At 51.4% G+C, this 17,500-nt stretch overlaps 2 protein-coding genes across 2 annotated transcripts in view; one reads left to right on the top strand and one right to left on the bottom strand.

Annotated features, from left to right (window-relative positions):
- The window catches only part of sema6bb (sema domain, transmembrane domain (TM), and cytoplasmic domain, (semaphorin) 6Bb), a 131,126-nt gene extending 120,058 nt beyond the window's left edge, over positions 1–11,068 (top strand). Inside the window, exons 17-18 of the mRNA XM_048252907.1 lie at positions 9,682–10,300; positions 10,335–11,068. Of these exons, the coding sequence (XP_048108864.1) occupies positions 9,682–10,300; positions 10,335–10,662 (947 nt within the window). The 3' untranslated portion in view covers positions 10,663–11,068. The remainder of the gene's footprint in view (positions 1–9,681; positions 10,301–10,334) is intronic.
- Positions 11,069–12,572: 1,504 nt separating this feature from the next.
- LOC125300776 (uncharacterized protein DDB_G0271670-like) lies at positions 12,573–14,763 on the bottom strand. The gene is made up of 2 exons (XM_048252906.1): positions 14,735–14,763; positions 12,573–14,148 (listed from the first exon to the last, which is right to left on the bottom strand). Exons 1-2 carry the CDS (start codon positions 14,761–14,763, stop codon positions 12,573–12,575), a joined length of 1,605 nt encoding a protein of 534 aa, XP_048108863.1.
- Positions 14,764–17,500: the final 2,737 nt, after the last annotated feature.

Genomic DNA, 17,500 nt, shown 5'->3' with positions numbered 1-17,500 from the left:
AACATATTAATGTTACAACCACCTTACCAGATAGGTAGTGGCTGATATTTGAACATATTAGGTAGAGGCTGATATTTGAACATATTAATGTTACAACCATTTTACCAGATAGGTAGAGGCTGATATTTGAACATATAATCCCCTTCAGCCTTGGCTGCCATCTTGGCTGTGCAGAGGTGTATACAAAGGGGATTACACACACACACACACACACACACACACACACACACACACACACACACACACACACACACTCACACACACACACACACGCAAACACACGTCTTGGCAAATTTACTGAAGCAGGTCCCTTTAATTGGTTTGGGTTAGCACAAGCACCCCTCCGGAATCTAGCTGTGTGTGTGTGTGTGTGTGTGTGTGTGTGTGTGTGTGTGTGTGTGTGTGTGTGTGTGTGTGTGTGTGTGTGTGTGTGCGTGTCTGTGTTTACACAGTAAGAGAGTTGTTAGTGTTAGTGTAAAGGGAAGGGGCAGCCTCGAGATGAATGTGCTCTGTGCCTGGGGAGCCTGAGGCAGTCCATCTTAGTCCAGGGCAGAGGGCCTGTCTCAGGCATTTCTGACCTGCTGGCCAAGGCCGTTCCTCTCATGCCTGGATCAAGGCAGGGCGCTATGGCAGTCCGAGAAACTCGATAGCGAGCAAGCGAGTGGATGAAACCTCACAAGAGGCCTGCCACCCATTCCACAGAGTTTTAAGTTGAAAGGATCGGGCCGTGTGAAATATGAGGGGCTTGCGTGTTTCAACTCGCAAGAGTGGAGTGTGTGTGTGTGTGTGTGTGTGTGTGTGTGTGTGTGTGTGTGTGTGTGTGTGTGTGTGTGTGTGTGCAATGGAACACCCAGTGTGTCATCTTTGATGGAGAGTCAGGTGTGTGTGTGGGATGAGAGGAGGGGAACTCTGGAGAGTACCATACCAGCTTTGGATATCTGAAGAGGGGCGTTTGAGCCGCTCCTCCAGGGCCCGTCCTCTTTCATGTGGGGGTGAGGAGGAGACTGTTTGACTCTTCACAGGGAAGATGGGAAGTATCGCTCACATGAGATACCTGAGGGAGAGATGGGGGGGGGGTTCAGGGAGGAGTTTCTTGTTGGCCCAGGCTTTCATCAGTCAGCGTGATTGAGCGTGTGTGTGTGTGACTGTGTGTGTGTGTGTGTGTGTGTGTGTGGGGTGGGGGGGTGTTGGAGGAGGAGCACGAAAAGGACAACAGCTGCCACCCGTGGGCCCCGTAGCTCTCAAGCACACACAGCGAAATGTGTCATCCGCGGTGGCGTTGACAGCGCCATAAAGAATCCCTCACACACAAATTCGCTTCAAGTCCCTGCGAAAGTGTCTGAGCGCTGACGGACGGGAGCCACAGCAGTCGCCTCGGGCTGGAGGAAAAAAAACAACGAGCCCCAGCGTGGATCTCAGGGCAGTGCCATTCCTCACACACACACGCCCCCCTCGCACACACACACACATACACACACACACACATACACGCATACACACACTCACAAGCCTGTGTCATTCCAGACGCACTCCGAGTCCTTGCTCTGTGCCGGCCCACAGCTGTTGGCCTCAGTCGCTGATGAACTCCTACAGCAGGTGCATCAGGCAGGTAACAAGCTCTACTGCTGAGCATCGCGCTCCAGTGCGCTCGGCTCGCCTCAGCCTCAGCCTCAGCCTCGCCCCGGCCTGTCATCGGCGTGGCCGTATCGATCTCTTTAAAGGGAGAGGATTCAGTCGCGTTTATCAGACACACAGCGGAGCCCGAGGAACTGAACCTCGCTAGCAGCACACCTTGCCGGCTCAAGGTCTGCCCATGTAACGGAGCCTTATTGAACAGCTTTGGTGTAAATTCGTCGTGCAGTGCGAAAGAGCTTTATTAAATGTGGGGCTCAAATCAGCGCCTGAGCCGAGAAACAGACTTCATCGTTCCCACTGAGCTCTTTAACTAGAGAAGGCGGGAGACCCACCCAGGGCTGAAAAATGCCCCCCCCCCCCCCACACACACACACACACACACACACACACACACATACAGATATTTATAATGGGACAACATAAGTTCCCTTTGCACACAAAGTATCAACGCCCACTGGTATGCTATTCCAAACAAATAACCGTGTGAGTTCAGCTGGTGTTAATCTAATGCAGTGCTCGTGGCTCCTCCGGAAAATTTATGCCTGGTGCAAGGGAGAGAAATTAACTTTTGGAATGACGAGTTATATGGCTGTTGAAAACATCAGACAGGACCCTCCCCCACCCCCCCGCCAAACCTCTCTCCTCCCAGGAGGGTCATTAAAGAATAGTGTGGCGTTATTTTCAGTTTATGGCCACTGACATACCTGCTGAATATCTGTTATTAGATTCATGTGTGCGTGCCTCGCCTTCGCACCTAAAATTGAGGATATCAATTACACTGGGGCTGGTGTTGCAACCTCAGGGTAGCCGAGGGAAAGCGCTCTAACTTCCCTCGGAAAGGAACATGATTGAAAGCCATTTAGTCCTCGTCATTTGCGGACGTGAGCTGGTTGGTGAGATTAAACACAGCTGAAGCTGTTAACATCCACAACCTTGTTACCACTTTAAGCAGCACTTTGTCGTGCCAGGGGGAAAAAACATTCAGCAGGATTCAGCATTAACAGAAAGGGGAAAAAATGTGTGCTAATTGAAGCATTGCTAAAGAATGGCAGTATTCATATAATGCATGAGGTAGGCTTAAAAAAAACACACTGAATTAAAAACAAACCAGGTGGATTAAAAACACAAATCTGTTTCCTAACCAGCTAATTTGCCTCCACATGTAAGAATGCCGTTAAATCAGCAAGCGCTCGGCTCTCATTTAAACATCCTCCGCAGTCTCGCATTGATAAGTTTATGCCACTATACAGCGCGCAATTATGCTGAAATGGAGACTGCTTGGTTAAGGGCCAGTTAAAATGAACCCAGTAACAACCACGCACTAACACAGCACGAACGATGTGGCCTTTTTCTTTATTTGAACAGCACGGGTGAATGCTAATTGAAAACAGACTGAGACTACTCATGAAGGTCAATGCTTTATTGATCAATAGGTTAGCGTGCTTGAATGTAGCCATTTTATTGGTTCTTGCCATGGACGTTATTGCTGTGTCAGTACTGTCTGAGGAACTATAAATGGCAGGACCATGCTCTTGCAAGTAAACACTATGCTAGTAATTTAGGAGGGTTTTAGCTGTGGTCTCCCGTTCCAATTTGTCTGGGTTGTGATACAGATGCCTGCCCACAATGCAGTGAGGGTGACAGCACATGAGTCAGGGAAAGTGGGACAGAGAGAGACAGAGAGACTTTTACTTTTAAAACCCCTTTTATTGAACCATTGCATGGATCAAAAATCACCTTAAAACACAGAAAGACAGAGAGAGAGAGAGATGGAGAAAGGGACAGAGAGAGATAAAAAAAGGAAAGATGGAGAGAGAGGGAGGAGTGGAGAGAGAGGGAGGGATAGAGGGAGCAAAACAGCCTCCAGTTATTTAGCAGCAGGAAAACAGAGAAAAAAGGCAAATGCAGCGACAACGCAGAGAGACAGACACTGACAGTGAGAGAGAGAGATACAGAGAGAGAGAGAGAGAGAGAGAGATACAGAGAGAGAGAGAGAGAGAGAGAGATACAGAGAGAGAGATTGGGTGGGATAATGAGTGGGTTCAGTGATGCGTGCCTGCTAACTGGCCTGCATGTAGTCTCCCTCTCCTGGGCATGCATGCTGTGTCACCTCGCAGAGCAACACATGCCAACGTGACTCACGTAGCGCCCAGCACCCTCAACGCCACCAGCAGGCAGAGGTGATGGACACGCCAGCTAACCACTAACCAGCTTGGCATGGCTCCACCTCTCTCCCACCCCACCCCACCTCACACACACACACCACCCGCCACACACACCACCACCAACACCGCCGCCACCAACCAGGCAAGTCTGCGTTTCCAATCGCCTCACCACCGCAAGCGCGCCCACTGACACATTGTTAGGGCCTGAAAATCAATAAGGATCCGCTCAAAGGGCTGCCAATTTGCAACGCAGGGGCCAAGAGGATCTATACGCCGCCTGGGTTCTTAATGACGTGAATCTTAAATGGGGGCCCTCGCTCGGGGCAGGCCTGTCATTAGCAACCCTGTTTGGCAGCGGCAGCGCCGGCCATGGCAAAGGCAAAAGAGGGAGGGAGAGAAAGAGAGAGAGAGAAAGAGAGAGAGAGAGATGCTAGGGGAAATGAGGGATATCGCTGGAGACACAACAGGGAAACGATTAAAGGAGATGCCACAGGGACAGTGGGATGGTGAAAAAGACAGACAGACAGAAAGAGATAGATAGTTCTAGAGACAGAAAGAAAGAGAGAGAGTTAGTTCTAGAGACAGACAGACAGACAGAAAGAAAGAGATGGTTCTAGAGACAGACAGACAGACAGAAAGAAAGTGATGGTTCTAGAGACAGACAAAGAAAGAGGGAGATGGAAAGCAACAGGAGAACTTGGGGTGAACTGTAAAGGCTACAGATGCAGGGCACTGATTGAAGATCAACGGCAGATGTCAACTGGAAAGGCTTAATAAGAGTGGCTGTGGGTCTTGGCATCGACACTTGGAAAGCATAATAGCCCCCTACCCTAAATACACACACACACACACACACACACACACACACAGGAGACTGACCCAAACAAACCCAAACAAACCCAGACCACTGTGGTTTGGACCGTTGCAAGGTCTCATTGCTACACACACTCAACCACACACACACACACACACACACACCTATCCAAACAAACCCAAACTGGGGTTTGGACCGCTGGCTAAGCCTCATCTCTGCCTCCATGGCTGCTCTAACTCCAGAGCTCGTTGCCATTGTTGTGCTGTAATTGGAGCTGCAACTCCAAGACACGCTCGCTGTTTGTCAAGCTGACAGTCCTGGCAGCCACCATTACGTCTTAATAAGAGAGCAGGAGACGGAGGAGAGGAGAGGAGAGGATAGAGGAGGAGAGGAGAGGTAAAGAGAGGAGAGGAGAGGATAGAGGAGGAAAGGAAAGAAGAGGAGATGAAGGGAGAGGAGTGGAAAGGATAGAGGAGGAGAGGAGAGGTAAAGAGAGGAGTGGAAAGGATAGAAGAGGAGAGGAGTGGAAAGGATAGAGGAGTGGAAAGGATAGAGGAGGAGATGAAGGGAGAGCAGTGGAAAGGATAGAGGAGTGGAAAGGATAGAGGAGGAGATGAAGGGAGAGCAGTGGAAAGGATAGAGGAGGAAAGGAAAGAAGAGGAGAGGTAAAGAGAGGAGTGGAAAGGATAGAGGAGTGGAAAGGATAGAGGAGGAGAGGAGAGGTAAAGAGAGGAGTGGAAAGGATAGAAGAGGAGAGGAGAGGTAAAGAGAGGAGAGGAAAGGATAGAGGAGGAGAGGAGAGAAGAGGAGAGGTAAAGAGAGGAGTGGAAAGGATAGAGGAGGAGAGGAGAGAAGAGGGGTCAGCGTGTTGTCCGCCCCCTGCTGGGAGGTCCAAAGAGCGGGAGAGGCCCAGAGACCAGCCTCCATATCCCCTTCCCGTCCTTTCAATCCCCGAGCCATCAGTGCAGATACGGAGCCCACAAAGGCAGCTCTCCCTAATGGCCCGCTGCTTTTCAATACACATGAATCTTTTTCCCGGCCAAAGAGAGGAAGAGGGAGAGAAAGAAAGTAGAGAAGAGAGGAAAGAGTGGAGGGTGGACGCGACATTGAAAGAGATTGAAAAGGGACAAATGTAGCACCACTCCAAATGGGATGAGATTTCCCCCACTTTTTTAATGGTGCACTTTTCATCAGAGGGCCAGGCAACCCCCACACACACACACACACACACACACACACACACACACACTGTAGCTGCTGTCGTGCTGTCTCAGTAGAGCCTCCATCGTGTGATGGGTCTCTTTGCGCTGGCTTGGTAAGCGCGAGATGCTTCTTTAATGCTCTGGCAGAGCCAGGATCTCAGGTTCCTCATTCAAACCGCTCAACACTAACACTGAGATTCAATCCAGCTGAGTGCCATTATGGTCGTCCTCAGATGTTAACGAGATCGTCTGAGCCCAGCTTCACCGCCTTACTCTCAGCATTAAGTGTGTGGGCTGAGCAGGGATGCACGAGGACCGCAAACAAAGCAACCGTCTCGCTCGCTCTCCCTTTTGCTATCTCTCTTTCTCTCTCTCTTCCTTTCGCATCTCTCTCTCTGTTTCTCCTTTTCTCTTTGTCTCTCTCTCTTACTCTCGCCCTCTCTCTTTCTTACTCTCTCCCTTTCTCTTTGTCTCATTCTGTCTCTCTCTCTCTCCCTTTCGCTATCTCTCTCTCTCTCTCTGTCTCTCACTCTCTCCCTCTCTCTCTCTCTCTGTCCCCCTCGTCTTGATTTTCTGCCATGATAAACAACAGCCATGGTGGTGCGGCTGCCTGAAAAGCGGAGATTGCTCAGCTCTGCCTCATCCGTTTGCATCCCCGTCTCCGGGCCGCAGGTGGGCGGATGAACAGGGAAGGTATACTGTAGTCTCCATTTACGCCTCTCAGGAATTCACAGTGCTGAAGACTAGCTGGGTTCCCATCCACCTCCCATGGGAATTTGGATCATTCAAATAGAAAATCCAGACTGAGAATTTGCATTAAATCGAGTTAAGTCGACTAAGAAATCGCTGGAGGGGTGGATTAATTCCTGATTGGCATTGGCATTGGCAATTCCTTATAGACCCTTTCAACAAGGTAAACAAAAACAATGCTTGAACGTTCTATTTGGGCCCCAATCTACTTTCTCTGCATTAAGATAACATATGGAATGTTAAAAAGGAAGTCTTGTGGGGCCCACTATGATGCTGATAACTCTCTTGAAAGGGTCTATAATGCAACTAAGTTTGATGGAAAAGGGTTTATTCGCATAAATTCACACTTGTTGCAGTTTATTATTCGATGATTCCGTTAAAGTTGCCCTGACAACCTTGTTTTGATCACACAGCTGTTCAGTACTCCTCCCTTGATTAGGAGGGTGTCCATTTTTAATTCACACAGTGGATGGAAATGCACTCATATTTCCCATCACCAAATTTACATGAAAGAAACTATGCAACTGTGCAACCTAGCCATGGAGAGAGAGAGAGAGAGGAGGGAAAGAGAGAGAGGAGGGAAAGAAGGAATGAATGCCAGTGCATCAGCCGTTTGTTTGCAAGGGTTTAAAGGATACCTGCAGTGCCAGCAATGTGTTTATCTGTGCCCCAGGAAACGCCAAATTGAGAGTAAATAAAGACTGGATGAGAGGATGAACGACGACGCACATGAAGCACAAGAGGGGACTGGTGGGCTGGGGGGTTGGAGTGGAAATGCTGGGCCATCGTCATGTGACAGTCAGCCATGGGGAAGATCATGATCACCCACAGACTACTGAGAAAGAGTGAGAGAGATAGGGAGAGAGAGAGCAGATATGGAAGGAAAGAAAGCACAGGGGTGGAGAGAGAGAGAGAGAGAGCATGGAGAGGGGAAAAGAGAGATGACAAACAAAGGAGAGCGAGATAAAGGAGGAGAGGGAGAGAGGTAAAAGAAGAGAGGGAGAAAGAGGGAAAGGAAGAGAGGGAGAGAGAGGTAAAAGAAGAGAGGGAGAGAGAGAAACAGAGTGAGAAGGAGAACAGAGAGACTGCCAGAGACGGAGAAACAGAGCAGATAGCATGAGCAAGGAAGGAGAAGTAGGCGGAGAGAGGAGCGCAGAGTGAGATAAAGAGGCGCAGGCCGATAGAAGAATCATCTCTTGACAGATTACAACAGCAGGCGAGCTAGAGAGCCTCGTCTGACGGAGGAGAAAGCCGCCTTTCATTTCCACGCCGCCGCTGGTTTGTCAGTGCGTCAGCACATCACTGCGTGCACATCCACCACCAGTCGCGGCCATCCTCGCTGAGTGGCTACAGGAGCTCTGTTTGGCCTCCGCCAAGTGTGTTTGTGTAGCTGTGTTTCTGGTGCCCTCCCGGTCTGTCCTCTCTGAGCAGCTTTATGAGTTTGTGTGTGTGTGTGTGTGTCGTCAGTAATGTGTGTGTGTGTGTGTGTGTGTGTGTGTGTGTGTGTGTGTGTGTTAGCGTTGCTATGTTTCTACTTGTGAATGTTCGCCCCTCAGACTGGCCACAATAGCTCTACTCGACTCCTCAAAGGGTCTGGTTCTGGATCTCAGTCTCTGCAGAGTGTGTGTGTGTGTGTGTGTGTGTTTGTGTGTGTGTGTGTGTTTCTGGGCCAGTCATGGTGGAGGAAGACCGGACCGTGCCGTCGGCACACACCGACCTTCTTGTTGGCGTAAACGGATGCCTTAACTGAATCTCAGAGACTCAGTCATAAGGGCTCATGTTGTACCACCCGAGGTGCATCTGCATTGGCCTCACATTAAGAGCCACTTTGTTTCCTGGCGGCTGAGAATTAAGCCTAATTAAGTGCCTCCGAGCTCCTTCTACCTGCCTGTAATGGCTGCCATTTGTCTCCATGACAGTAAATTTGCCAAACAATAAAAGTGTGATTGTGTGGGGTATTTTTTTTTTCCTTTTTTAAGTGAAGCGGATCTTCCCACGTTTTGTGGCCCTGTTGTTCACAAAGTGCTTGAAAAGGTCCATTAATGACAGCCATTAATTTCCTCCCGGGTCCAGATGTGGCATACCGCCCGCCCCCAACAGTCTCTGTGCCTTCCACTCCCCTGTTGATGTACCTTAAGAAACATTTACTGTGCTGTACCTCCTATTTGCTAAAGGCCACTCAGCATGTTTGTTTCTCTCTCTCTCTCTCTCTCTCTCTCTGTCTCGTTTTCTATTCTCTACTTTTCTCTCTCTCTCTCCCTCTCACTCCCTCTACTCCTCTCTTTCCTGAGTCTGAGCTGTTCATTTCTGTGCCACTCTGTCAATATGAGTCCCTGGTGCTCACACCACAAAGAGTTGTTTTTTGTTTTTCCCTGACATTTTCTTAATTGATCCATCACACCGGCTCGGTGGTCTCCCGTTCTCCCCTCCTCAATAATTCATCTCCCCTCAAAGAGGCCCTCTATCACCCTCGTGCAGCTGAAAGGGAGACAAATAGCTTCCATTGCCTACTCACATGTAATCCTATTTATAGTTCATAAGCAGTCCATACGTCTTTAAAGTGTAAATACAGTATTGAGACTGGGTAATTACCTGCTGCTTTTATAAGGGGAAATATTTTCCACAGAAAAGTTAATGTTGCAAAGCCGGGGCTTGCCTGGAGATATTCTCAATCAGGAAACCAGTTATTACAGCTATTGAAATCACCATCCACTTTGGGTAATGAGCGCAATTAGCTATTAGCACTAAGAGCATACCTTCTGGAGTGTCCCACCCACGAAGAGAGACGAAGGAGGAGCTGTTTGGGAGGGTTATTTAAAAAAGCACAACAAACTTAATGGATCTTCACAGCATGCTTCTGCTGATTTTTGATTTGCTGAATGCTTCCATCTCTCTCTCTATCTCACTGTATCTTTTTATCTCTCCCGTGGCTGTGGGTGTGGTGAGGTATTTGTTTTAAAGTTAGTTTTTTATGCTATGCTATATCTTTGTTTCCTTTTTGACTAAATAATAAAATTCAAAAAAGAATGATTTTCCTCTCTGTCTCTCTCTCTCCCTCCCTTCTCTCTCTCTCTCTCTCTCTCTCTCTCTCTCTCTCTCTCTCACTCTCTCACAGGTCTTCTACAGGAGAGCTTCATAGAGGAGCCCGACGGTCTGGTGTCCCTGAACCTGCTGGTGGTGTCTGCAGTTTCGGCCTTCTCCACCGGGGCGGTGCTGTCGGGCCTGATGGTGTGCTGGATCATGAGCCACAAGCACCGGCAGTGCCAGCGTCGGGCCGGCTCGGGTCGCCAGCGGGGCAAAGGGGACAAGGAGCAGAGCATGCTGGGCCAGGGCCGCCCAGCCCGGGTCAGTGATGGCGTGACAGCGAGGGGCGGCCGACCCGGCCTTCATGCTGGAGAACCGCCCGTGCACAACGGGCTGCCCACACCCGAGCAGACGCCGCAGCAGCAGAAGCGGCCGTCCCCCAACGTGCACCTGTCCGAGCTGGACTGGGAGCAGGGCCAGCCGGTGCTGACCACCGTGGGCACCCCCTGCCCCCCCGGCAGCACGGCGGTCATCTTCCAGAGACACAAGTACCCGCAGGGCGGCGGCGGAGGCATCGGGCGGCACGGTGGAGACGACATGGGCCCCGACATGGTGGCACAGAGGCCCGGCGAGCGCGAGTGCTTCCTCATCCTCAGCCACAGGGACGCGCCGCAGGGGCGGCAGCAGCGGCCTCCCGTCTGCGCCTTTCCGTGACCGGTACTACCCGTCCCGCCCAGAATTAAGCCCTGACCGCTGGCCCGGGTGGTGTCGGCCCAACCGCATAGGCCCGAATCTGGCCGAGCCGCGCTGGACCCACGACGGGCTCAACTTCAGCAACAGCAACAACGCTGCCCCCGCAGGCCACCGGCTGCACTACGCCCTCCAGCAGACGCAGCAGCAGCAGCAGCAGCAGCAGCAGACAACAACGCAGTCCCAGCGCCCCTCCTCCGCCATCGTGAGGGGGTCCCACCATCACCACCATCACCCCCCACGAGGGCTGGGGGAGCTGTCCGACTTCAGCCACCTGCTGGGGGGGAAGGGCGTTGGGGAACGCACCCCCAACGGCCAGTGAGGACATTAACGCAGAGCCTACTCTCTGACACTGCCGAGAAAGAGCCCATCTTCCTCCCCCCAACACACACACACACACACACACCCTTTCAGCCCTCCAATGTCTCGCTCTGAATCTCACCTACACACACCCCCCCCCAAATCCAGCCTCCCAGCCCCCCCACCAAAAAAGAAAAAATCTAATCCAGACTCTCAGTGTCACTGTCTCACCCCCTCCTGCCCTACAGAATAGCAGTGTGTGTTGTGTTCACTCTCGCTCTTACCCCGAGGCTTCACACACACACACACACACACACACACACACACCCACCCTGTGACTCCACGCTGTGACTGCAGGACTCGAAGAGCCAGTCAGATCTTCACAGAGATAAAGCGAGAGAGAGGGGGAGGGAGGAAAGGAATGAGAATAGAGAAGATAGAGCAAAGAGCAAGAAGGCAGTGAGAGAGAGAGAGAGAGAGAGAGAGAGAGAGAGAGAGAGAGAAGAGAGAGAGCATTAGCAAGTGACAGGAAAGAAGTTGGGCTGCCTAAAGGTGGCTCAACCATTCTTCGGCACCGGGAAAGACATGAAACAGCCTCGCACCACAAAGCTGCCATCAGACATTTTCTTTTAAGGATCTGCAAAGGACCATGGGAAGGAAGAGATTCTGTAGGCTCTGTGGATCACACAAACACACACACACACACACACACACACACACACACACACACACAGTTCTCGGACATACTGTAGGCTGTATGTGCTGCTTTGATGGCTGTTTCAGTCAGCTCCAGTTGTGGGGGAAAAGGTCTGGCTGTGTGTGCAGCCCCTCTATGATCCCCTCCTCTTCTCTCATCTCTCCCCTACCAGTGTTTCTGTTCATCGCTCACTGTGTGTGTGTGTGTGTGTGTGTGTGTGTGTGTGTGTGTGTGTGTGTGTGTGTGTGTGTGTGTGGCATGTGTTTCCCAGACCGAGTCTGGAGTGAGCTGTGACAATACACTCGGCATCCTGTCTTAATGTGAACACAAATACACACACACACACACACACACACACACACACACACACATACTGTACACACACACACACACACATACACACATGTGCAAACAGACAGAGACGGTTGTACAAACACTGGAGATTCTGTAAGCGAAGAAGCTGAGTTTGATGTCAGCTGAGTGAGTTGATAATGTGGTGGCCGAGGCTAGGGGAGGAGAGCAAGCAGAGCTGAGGAGCTGACCATGTGACTCTAAGCCCTGTGTGCTGTGCAATCAGATGAGTGACTGTTTAACTGTCATGGGGAGGGTGCCCATGGGCACAGGGGGTGGGGGGGGGGGTCTTTCCCCACGACCCAGGACTTGACCCGGAGGGGAGCTGACCTGGAAGAGACATTGGGGTGGTGGGGGGTCATTACAGCCTGAGGGTCTGTTCACATGCGGTGAGGGGAGCTGCATCTCATGGACACATATCACTTCTAATTTCTAATTTTGTGCTCTTTCTGAAACTTCGCCTATTTTGTATGTTCAGTTGTCACGCCATCTTCTTGCCGTCATCGTGTTTGTTTTTTTTGTTGTTGTGTCAAGATAAGAAAAGGAGATTTCCCAGAAACTCTTCCTCCACCTCTTCCTCTCCAAACAGTCGCTCCCTTTCTTTCCTCCATGAATTTCTCTCTTTCTCCTCCCTCCTTTTGTCTTTCTCACTCTCCATCCCTCCCTTCCTCCCCCTTTCTCTCTCTCTCTCTCTCTCTCTCTCTCGCTGACCCGACCCTGCCCTGTGGCATGCAGTGGAGTGCACCACCCCGGACCCCATTCACTGGAATGTGAGACGTGGCTGTAGGGCCCGGCTTCGCTGCCGGGGAGCTGCATTCAAGCCGGTCCGACACTGGAGCCCCTTGTCCCCAGGCCAGGCGAAACCAACAAATAGCCGTTAAGAGTCAGAGGCGTCGGGATGCGGGCGGGAGGGAGGAGGAGGAGGTGGAGGAGGAGGAGGTGGAGGATGAGGAGGTGGAGGAGGAGGAGGAGGAGGAGGAGGAGGTGGAGGAGGAGGAGGTGGAGGAGGAGGAGGTGGAGGAGTAGGAGGAGGAGGTGGAGGAGTAGGAGGTGGAGGAGGAGGAGGTGGAGGAGGAGGAGGTGGAGGAGGAGGAGGTGGAGGAGGAGGAGGTGGAGGAGGAGGAGGTGGAGGAGGAGGAGGTGGAGGAGGAGGAGGTGGAGGAGGAGGAGGTGGAGGAGGAGGAGGTGGAGGAGGAGGAGGTGGAGGAGGAGGAGGTGGAGGAGGAGGAGGTGGAGGAGGAGGAGGTGGAGGAGGAGGAGGGGGAGGAGGAGGAGGAGGAGGAGGAGGAGGAGGAGGAGGAGAAGGTGGAGGTGCAGGAGGAGGTGGAGGTGCAGGAGGAGGAGGAGGAGGAGGTGGAGGAGGAGGAGGTGGAGGAGGAGGAGGTGGAGGAGGAGGAGGTGGAGGAGGAGGAGGTGGAGGAGGAGGAGGTGGAGGAGGAGGAGGTGGAGGAGGAGGAGGTGGAGGAGGAGGAGGTGGAGGAGGAGGAGGTGGAGGAGGAGGAGGTGGAGGAGGAGGAGGTGGAGGAGGAGGAGGTGGAGGAGGAGGAGGTGGAGGAGGAGGAGGTGGAGGAGGAGGAGGTGGAGGAGGAGGAGGTGGAGGAGGAGGAGGTGGAGGAGGAGGAGGTGGAGGAGGAGGAGGTGGAGGAGGAGGAGGTGGAGGAGGAGGAGGTGGAGGAGGAGGAGGTGGAGGAGGAGGAGGTGGAGGAGGAGGAGATGGAGGAGAAGAAGGAGGAGGTGGAAGAAAAGGAGGAGGAGGAGGAGGAGGAGGTGGAGGAGGAGGAGGTGGAGGAGGAGGAGGTGGAGGAGGAGGAGGTGGAGGAGGAAGAGGAGGTGGAGGAGGTGGAGGAAGAGGAGGAGGAGGTGGAGGAGGAGGAGGTGGAGGAGGAGGAGGTGGAGGAGGAGGAGGTGGAGGAGGAGGAGGTGGAGGAGGAGGAGGTGGAGGAGGAGGAGGTGGAGGAGGAGGAGGTGGAGGAGGAGGAGGTGGAGGAGGAGGAGGAGGAGGAGGAGGAGGTGGAGGAGGAGGAGGAGGAGGAGGAGGAGGTGGAGGAGGAGGAGGTGGAGGAGGAGGAGGAGGAGGAGGAGGAGGTGGAGGAGGAGGAGGTGGAGGAGGAGGAGGTGGAGGAGGAGGAGGTGGAGGAGGAGGAGGTGGAGGAGGAGGAGGTGGAGGAGGAGGAGGTGGAGGAGGAGGAGGTGGAGGAGGAGGAGGTGGAGGAGGAGGAGGTGGAGGAGGAGGAGGTGGAGGAGGAGGAGGTGGAGGAGGAGGAGGTGGAGGAGGAGGAGGTGGAGGAGGAGGAGGTGGAGGAGGAGGAGGTGGAGGAGGAGGAGGTGGAGGAGGAGGAGGAGGAGGAGGAGGAGGTGGAGGAGGAGGAGGTGGAGGAGGAGGAGGTGGAGGAGGAGGAGGTGGAGGAGGAGGAGGTGGAGGAGGAGGAGGTGGAGGAGGAGGAGGGCTGTTGGGGCTGGCTGTCAGCAGAGACGATGGTAGACTCAGCAGCACCTGCTCACAGCTTTTTAGGGGCGACTAAAGTGTGTGTGTGTGTGTGGTGGGTAGGGGGGGCTCTTTGGTTTATGCTACTGTGGAATCAGCCAGGCACATCCCACCAACCCTCCCAACCACATGAGACAGAACAGGCTAATAGGGAGATCCGTCTGGGTCTAATTTGAGTGTGTTTGTGTGTGTGTGTGTGTGTGTGTGTGTGTGTGTGTGTGTGTGTGTGTGTGTGTATGTGGATGTCTAGGAGAACCAGAGCGTGAGGTTGGGGGGTCAAGAGGTGATGGAGGGAGCACTTGTTTGTCTTATAATAGGCAGGACTAAAGCCAGCCAAGTAGAATGGAGAAAGACATCAATGAAGTGGAAGGGCATGATATAAGTGCCAATGCATGACTGAGTCGGAGGCAGGAGTCAAGTGTAAATGTGCTTGTGTGTGTGTGTTTGTGTGTAAATGTGCTTGTTTGTGTGTGTGTTTGTGTGTGTGTGTGTGTGGCCTATACATGTGCATACTGTGTGCCAGTAGTGTGTGAGTTGGAACTTCTTTTGTGCATTCCATACTGTTTTAGTGCCCCCTCCCCCAACCCCATAGCCGGACTTCCTTAAGTGCTGAGTGAATTAGTACTCCCTCCTCCGTTCATCCATCCATGCACTCTCTCTCTCTCTCTTTCTTTTCATTTCCATCTCCATTGTCACTCTCTTTTTTCCCCCTCTCTGGAACACTGTGTCACTAAACATGCCTGATTAGGCAAAGTACATCGCAGCTATTTAATAGTGTGATGAGCCCCTGAGAAGATCAGCAGAGACGTGACTGGAAGAGGGAGGGGCAGTGTGGCAGTGGTGGTGGTGGTGGTGGTGGTGGTGGTGGGGTGGACAGGACATCCACCCGCTCGAGCAAGCGCCACCCAGACACCCAGGCTGAAACCTAAATCAGGAGGCAATTGCATTAGCACTCTTGAGTTAACCTTGTGGAAGAGGAGGAAGAGGATTGTGGGGGGGGGACTCGAGACACAGGTCCCGGGGGGGGGGGACTGACTCATGCCCCCATAGGTAGTGCCAAAAGTGGGAACATCACCAACCTAATTCAGCCAGAGCCCCACTGCAATCAGAGATGAAGGGTTGTTTAATAAAAGTCTCCTTTTTGGGAAACCGTTATGAAATGCTGCCCCTAGTGGTAATACTGCGACATTGCTCATCATATGAAGGGGATTGCCATGGAACCCCCAGTCCAGTATACTGTATGAGTATGCTATAGAAAAGAATATGATTTTTTAAAAAAAAGATGTTTCATGAAATTGTAATGTTGTTATCTTTTATATATTGTCCACCCTTCGATGCATTAAATGACTTATGGACTTGTGTGAGGGAGGGACTGGTGGCATTGTGCTTTTTCTCTCCGTAATTCTACTCCTCAGATCCACAGACTGTCTTTATGAATATCATGTACAGTGATGCAGTCGACATGATGCCATCGTTTGTGTGCCTGTGGTTTTATTTTCTTTGCTCTGAAGTAGAGCGATGTTACGCCCCCCCACCACCCCTTAGCCGGAAACTGCCAACAGGACACCCTCAACAAAACTAAGAAATAGAATTGGGGGGGGGGTGCCTGAAGGACAATCTGAACTGCAGAGAGAGACACTCACTCCAGCAGCACCATCTGAATATAAGCACAATGAAAAAACGTTTCCATTTTGTAAAATAGTAGTGGATGTTATTATTAGCCAGCACTGAACATTGTTTTTATTTCTGTTATTTTGTTATTATAATTTTGTGTTTGTGGTTTCAAAAAAAAGGAATTTAGTTTGATTTCTGATGTACTTTGAGTGCTTTGATATGCTCTCTTGTGTGTGAGTTTTGATGCTGATGGTGCCGGCGGCGACAACGACAGTGACGATAACAATGGTGATACTGTGAACTGGATCTCAGTGTACACTCCTCCTCTGATGCCTGCGCAGAGGCAAGTCTGCAAGGACAGCAAAAAGATGGGAGCAAAAGAGGAGAAAAGACATAAAAAAAGACACTGTCTCCTTTTAAAAAAAGTCATACCACGTCTGCTGAAGAGCCTGGTCTTTGGTTTCTGTGCCCCCCTCCCCTGCTCCCCCCCTCCCTGTTCTTTGCTTCTCACCAGAGGCTGTTTGTGCGTGCGGGGCCCGCTGTCATGTAATGGCAGCCAGTGAGTGTACATACGTCCCGTCCCAGTGTCAATCAAAGAACAAACAGCTGCATGACACAGCCTCTGTGTGTGTGTGTGTCCAGACGTTGTGTGTGTGTATTTGACACGGTACGTGCGCGGCGGGTGTGCTTGTGTGTCCTATACGCCTCTGTTCATCACACGGTCACCTGCATGCTTCTGTAAAGCCTAAACAAGTGTATCACATCACACACACAAACACACACACACACACATACTTAATGGGGGAACAAAAAACAGACACGACTCAGCTGCTGACCATCATTTTACCCATCATCCCTCTGTTTTGCCTGTCTGTCAGCATGGACACTTCCTGTCTCTGTCAGCTTTCTTATTCCAATAAAAACTCCACAATGTTGACAATCCTCTCCCCACCCCTCGCCTCGCTTTCACTTGACTGCCTTCAAAACTACGACCTTACAGTTCCTGTGCACTTGGACTGGAGCCTGAGACTAAGCATATGGCTGCTCTGCTTGCTCTAGGTGAAATTAGCCCAGTGAGTATCTTCATGGGTTACTTGTCCAGGCAGCAGTCAGGTAGGTAAGCCAGCCGGCTCCGTTCCCTGGAGGCCTCTGGCCTGGAAATGCTGAAACGTCTATTTGGGGCTGCTGAATTTAGTACACACTACCAGGCTTTCCTTTCCAATGCAGATCTTTTTACAGTAAAAGTGCATTATCACCAGTCTAAGCACAATAGAATAAGGAGACACTCACTGCCAGAACTGTCTTGAAGACTTTAGAATGTGACTTACAGTCAAGTCCAATTCTGTATGTAAAGCCCTTTTGTGTTTATGTGGCAGTTTTCAAAGATTAATTTCAGACTGCTTTTCATGCTTGAGTGACTAAACAATATAGAATAATAATGGGAATTCAACAGTCAACATTTTCTTCATCCCCTGCCCATAGTGCCTCCCTCCTTACTGCAGTACTGTCTTAGCTTGAACATAATGATTGACAAGCTGATCTCTTTATCTGGCAAGGTCTTCATTATATTTCCCCCTCTGCTGTCCCTTCTGCCAGAGTCAAGGGCATAAGAAATACAGCACAGTTTTACACAGAGTATAAACAGACACCTAAATCATACTGCGAAAAACTGCAAAGATTCCTCTTAATTAAAACACTTGATAGTTTGTGTCT

The sequence above is a fragment of the Alosa alosa genome, chromosome 9 (genome assembly GCF_017589495.1).
Source record: "Alosa alosa isolate M-15738 ecotype Scorff River chromosome 9, AALO_Geno_1.1, whole genome shotgun sequence".
Classification (NCBI taxonomy): Eukaryota; Metazoa; Chordata; class Actinopteri; order Clupeiformes; family Clupeidae; genus Alosa; species Alosa alosa.
This window is presented reverse-complemented; position numbering and strand designations above follow the sequence as displayed.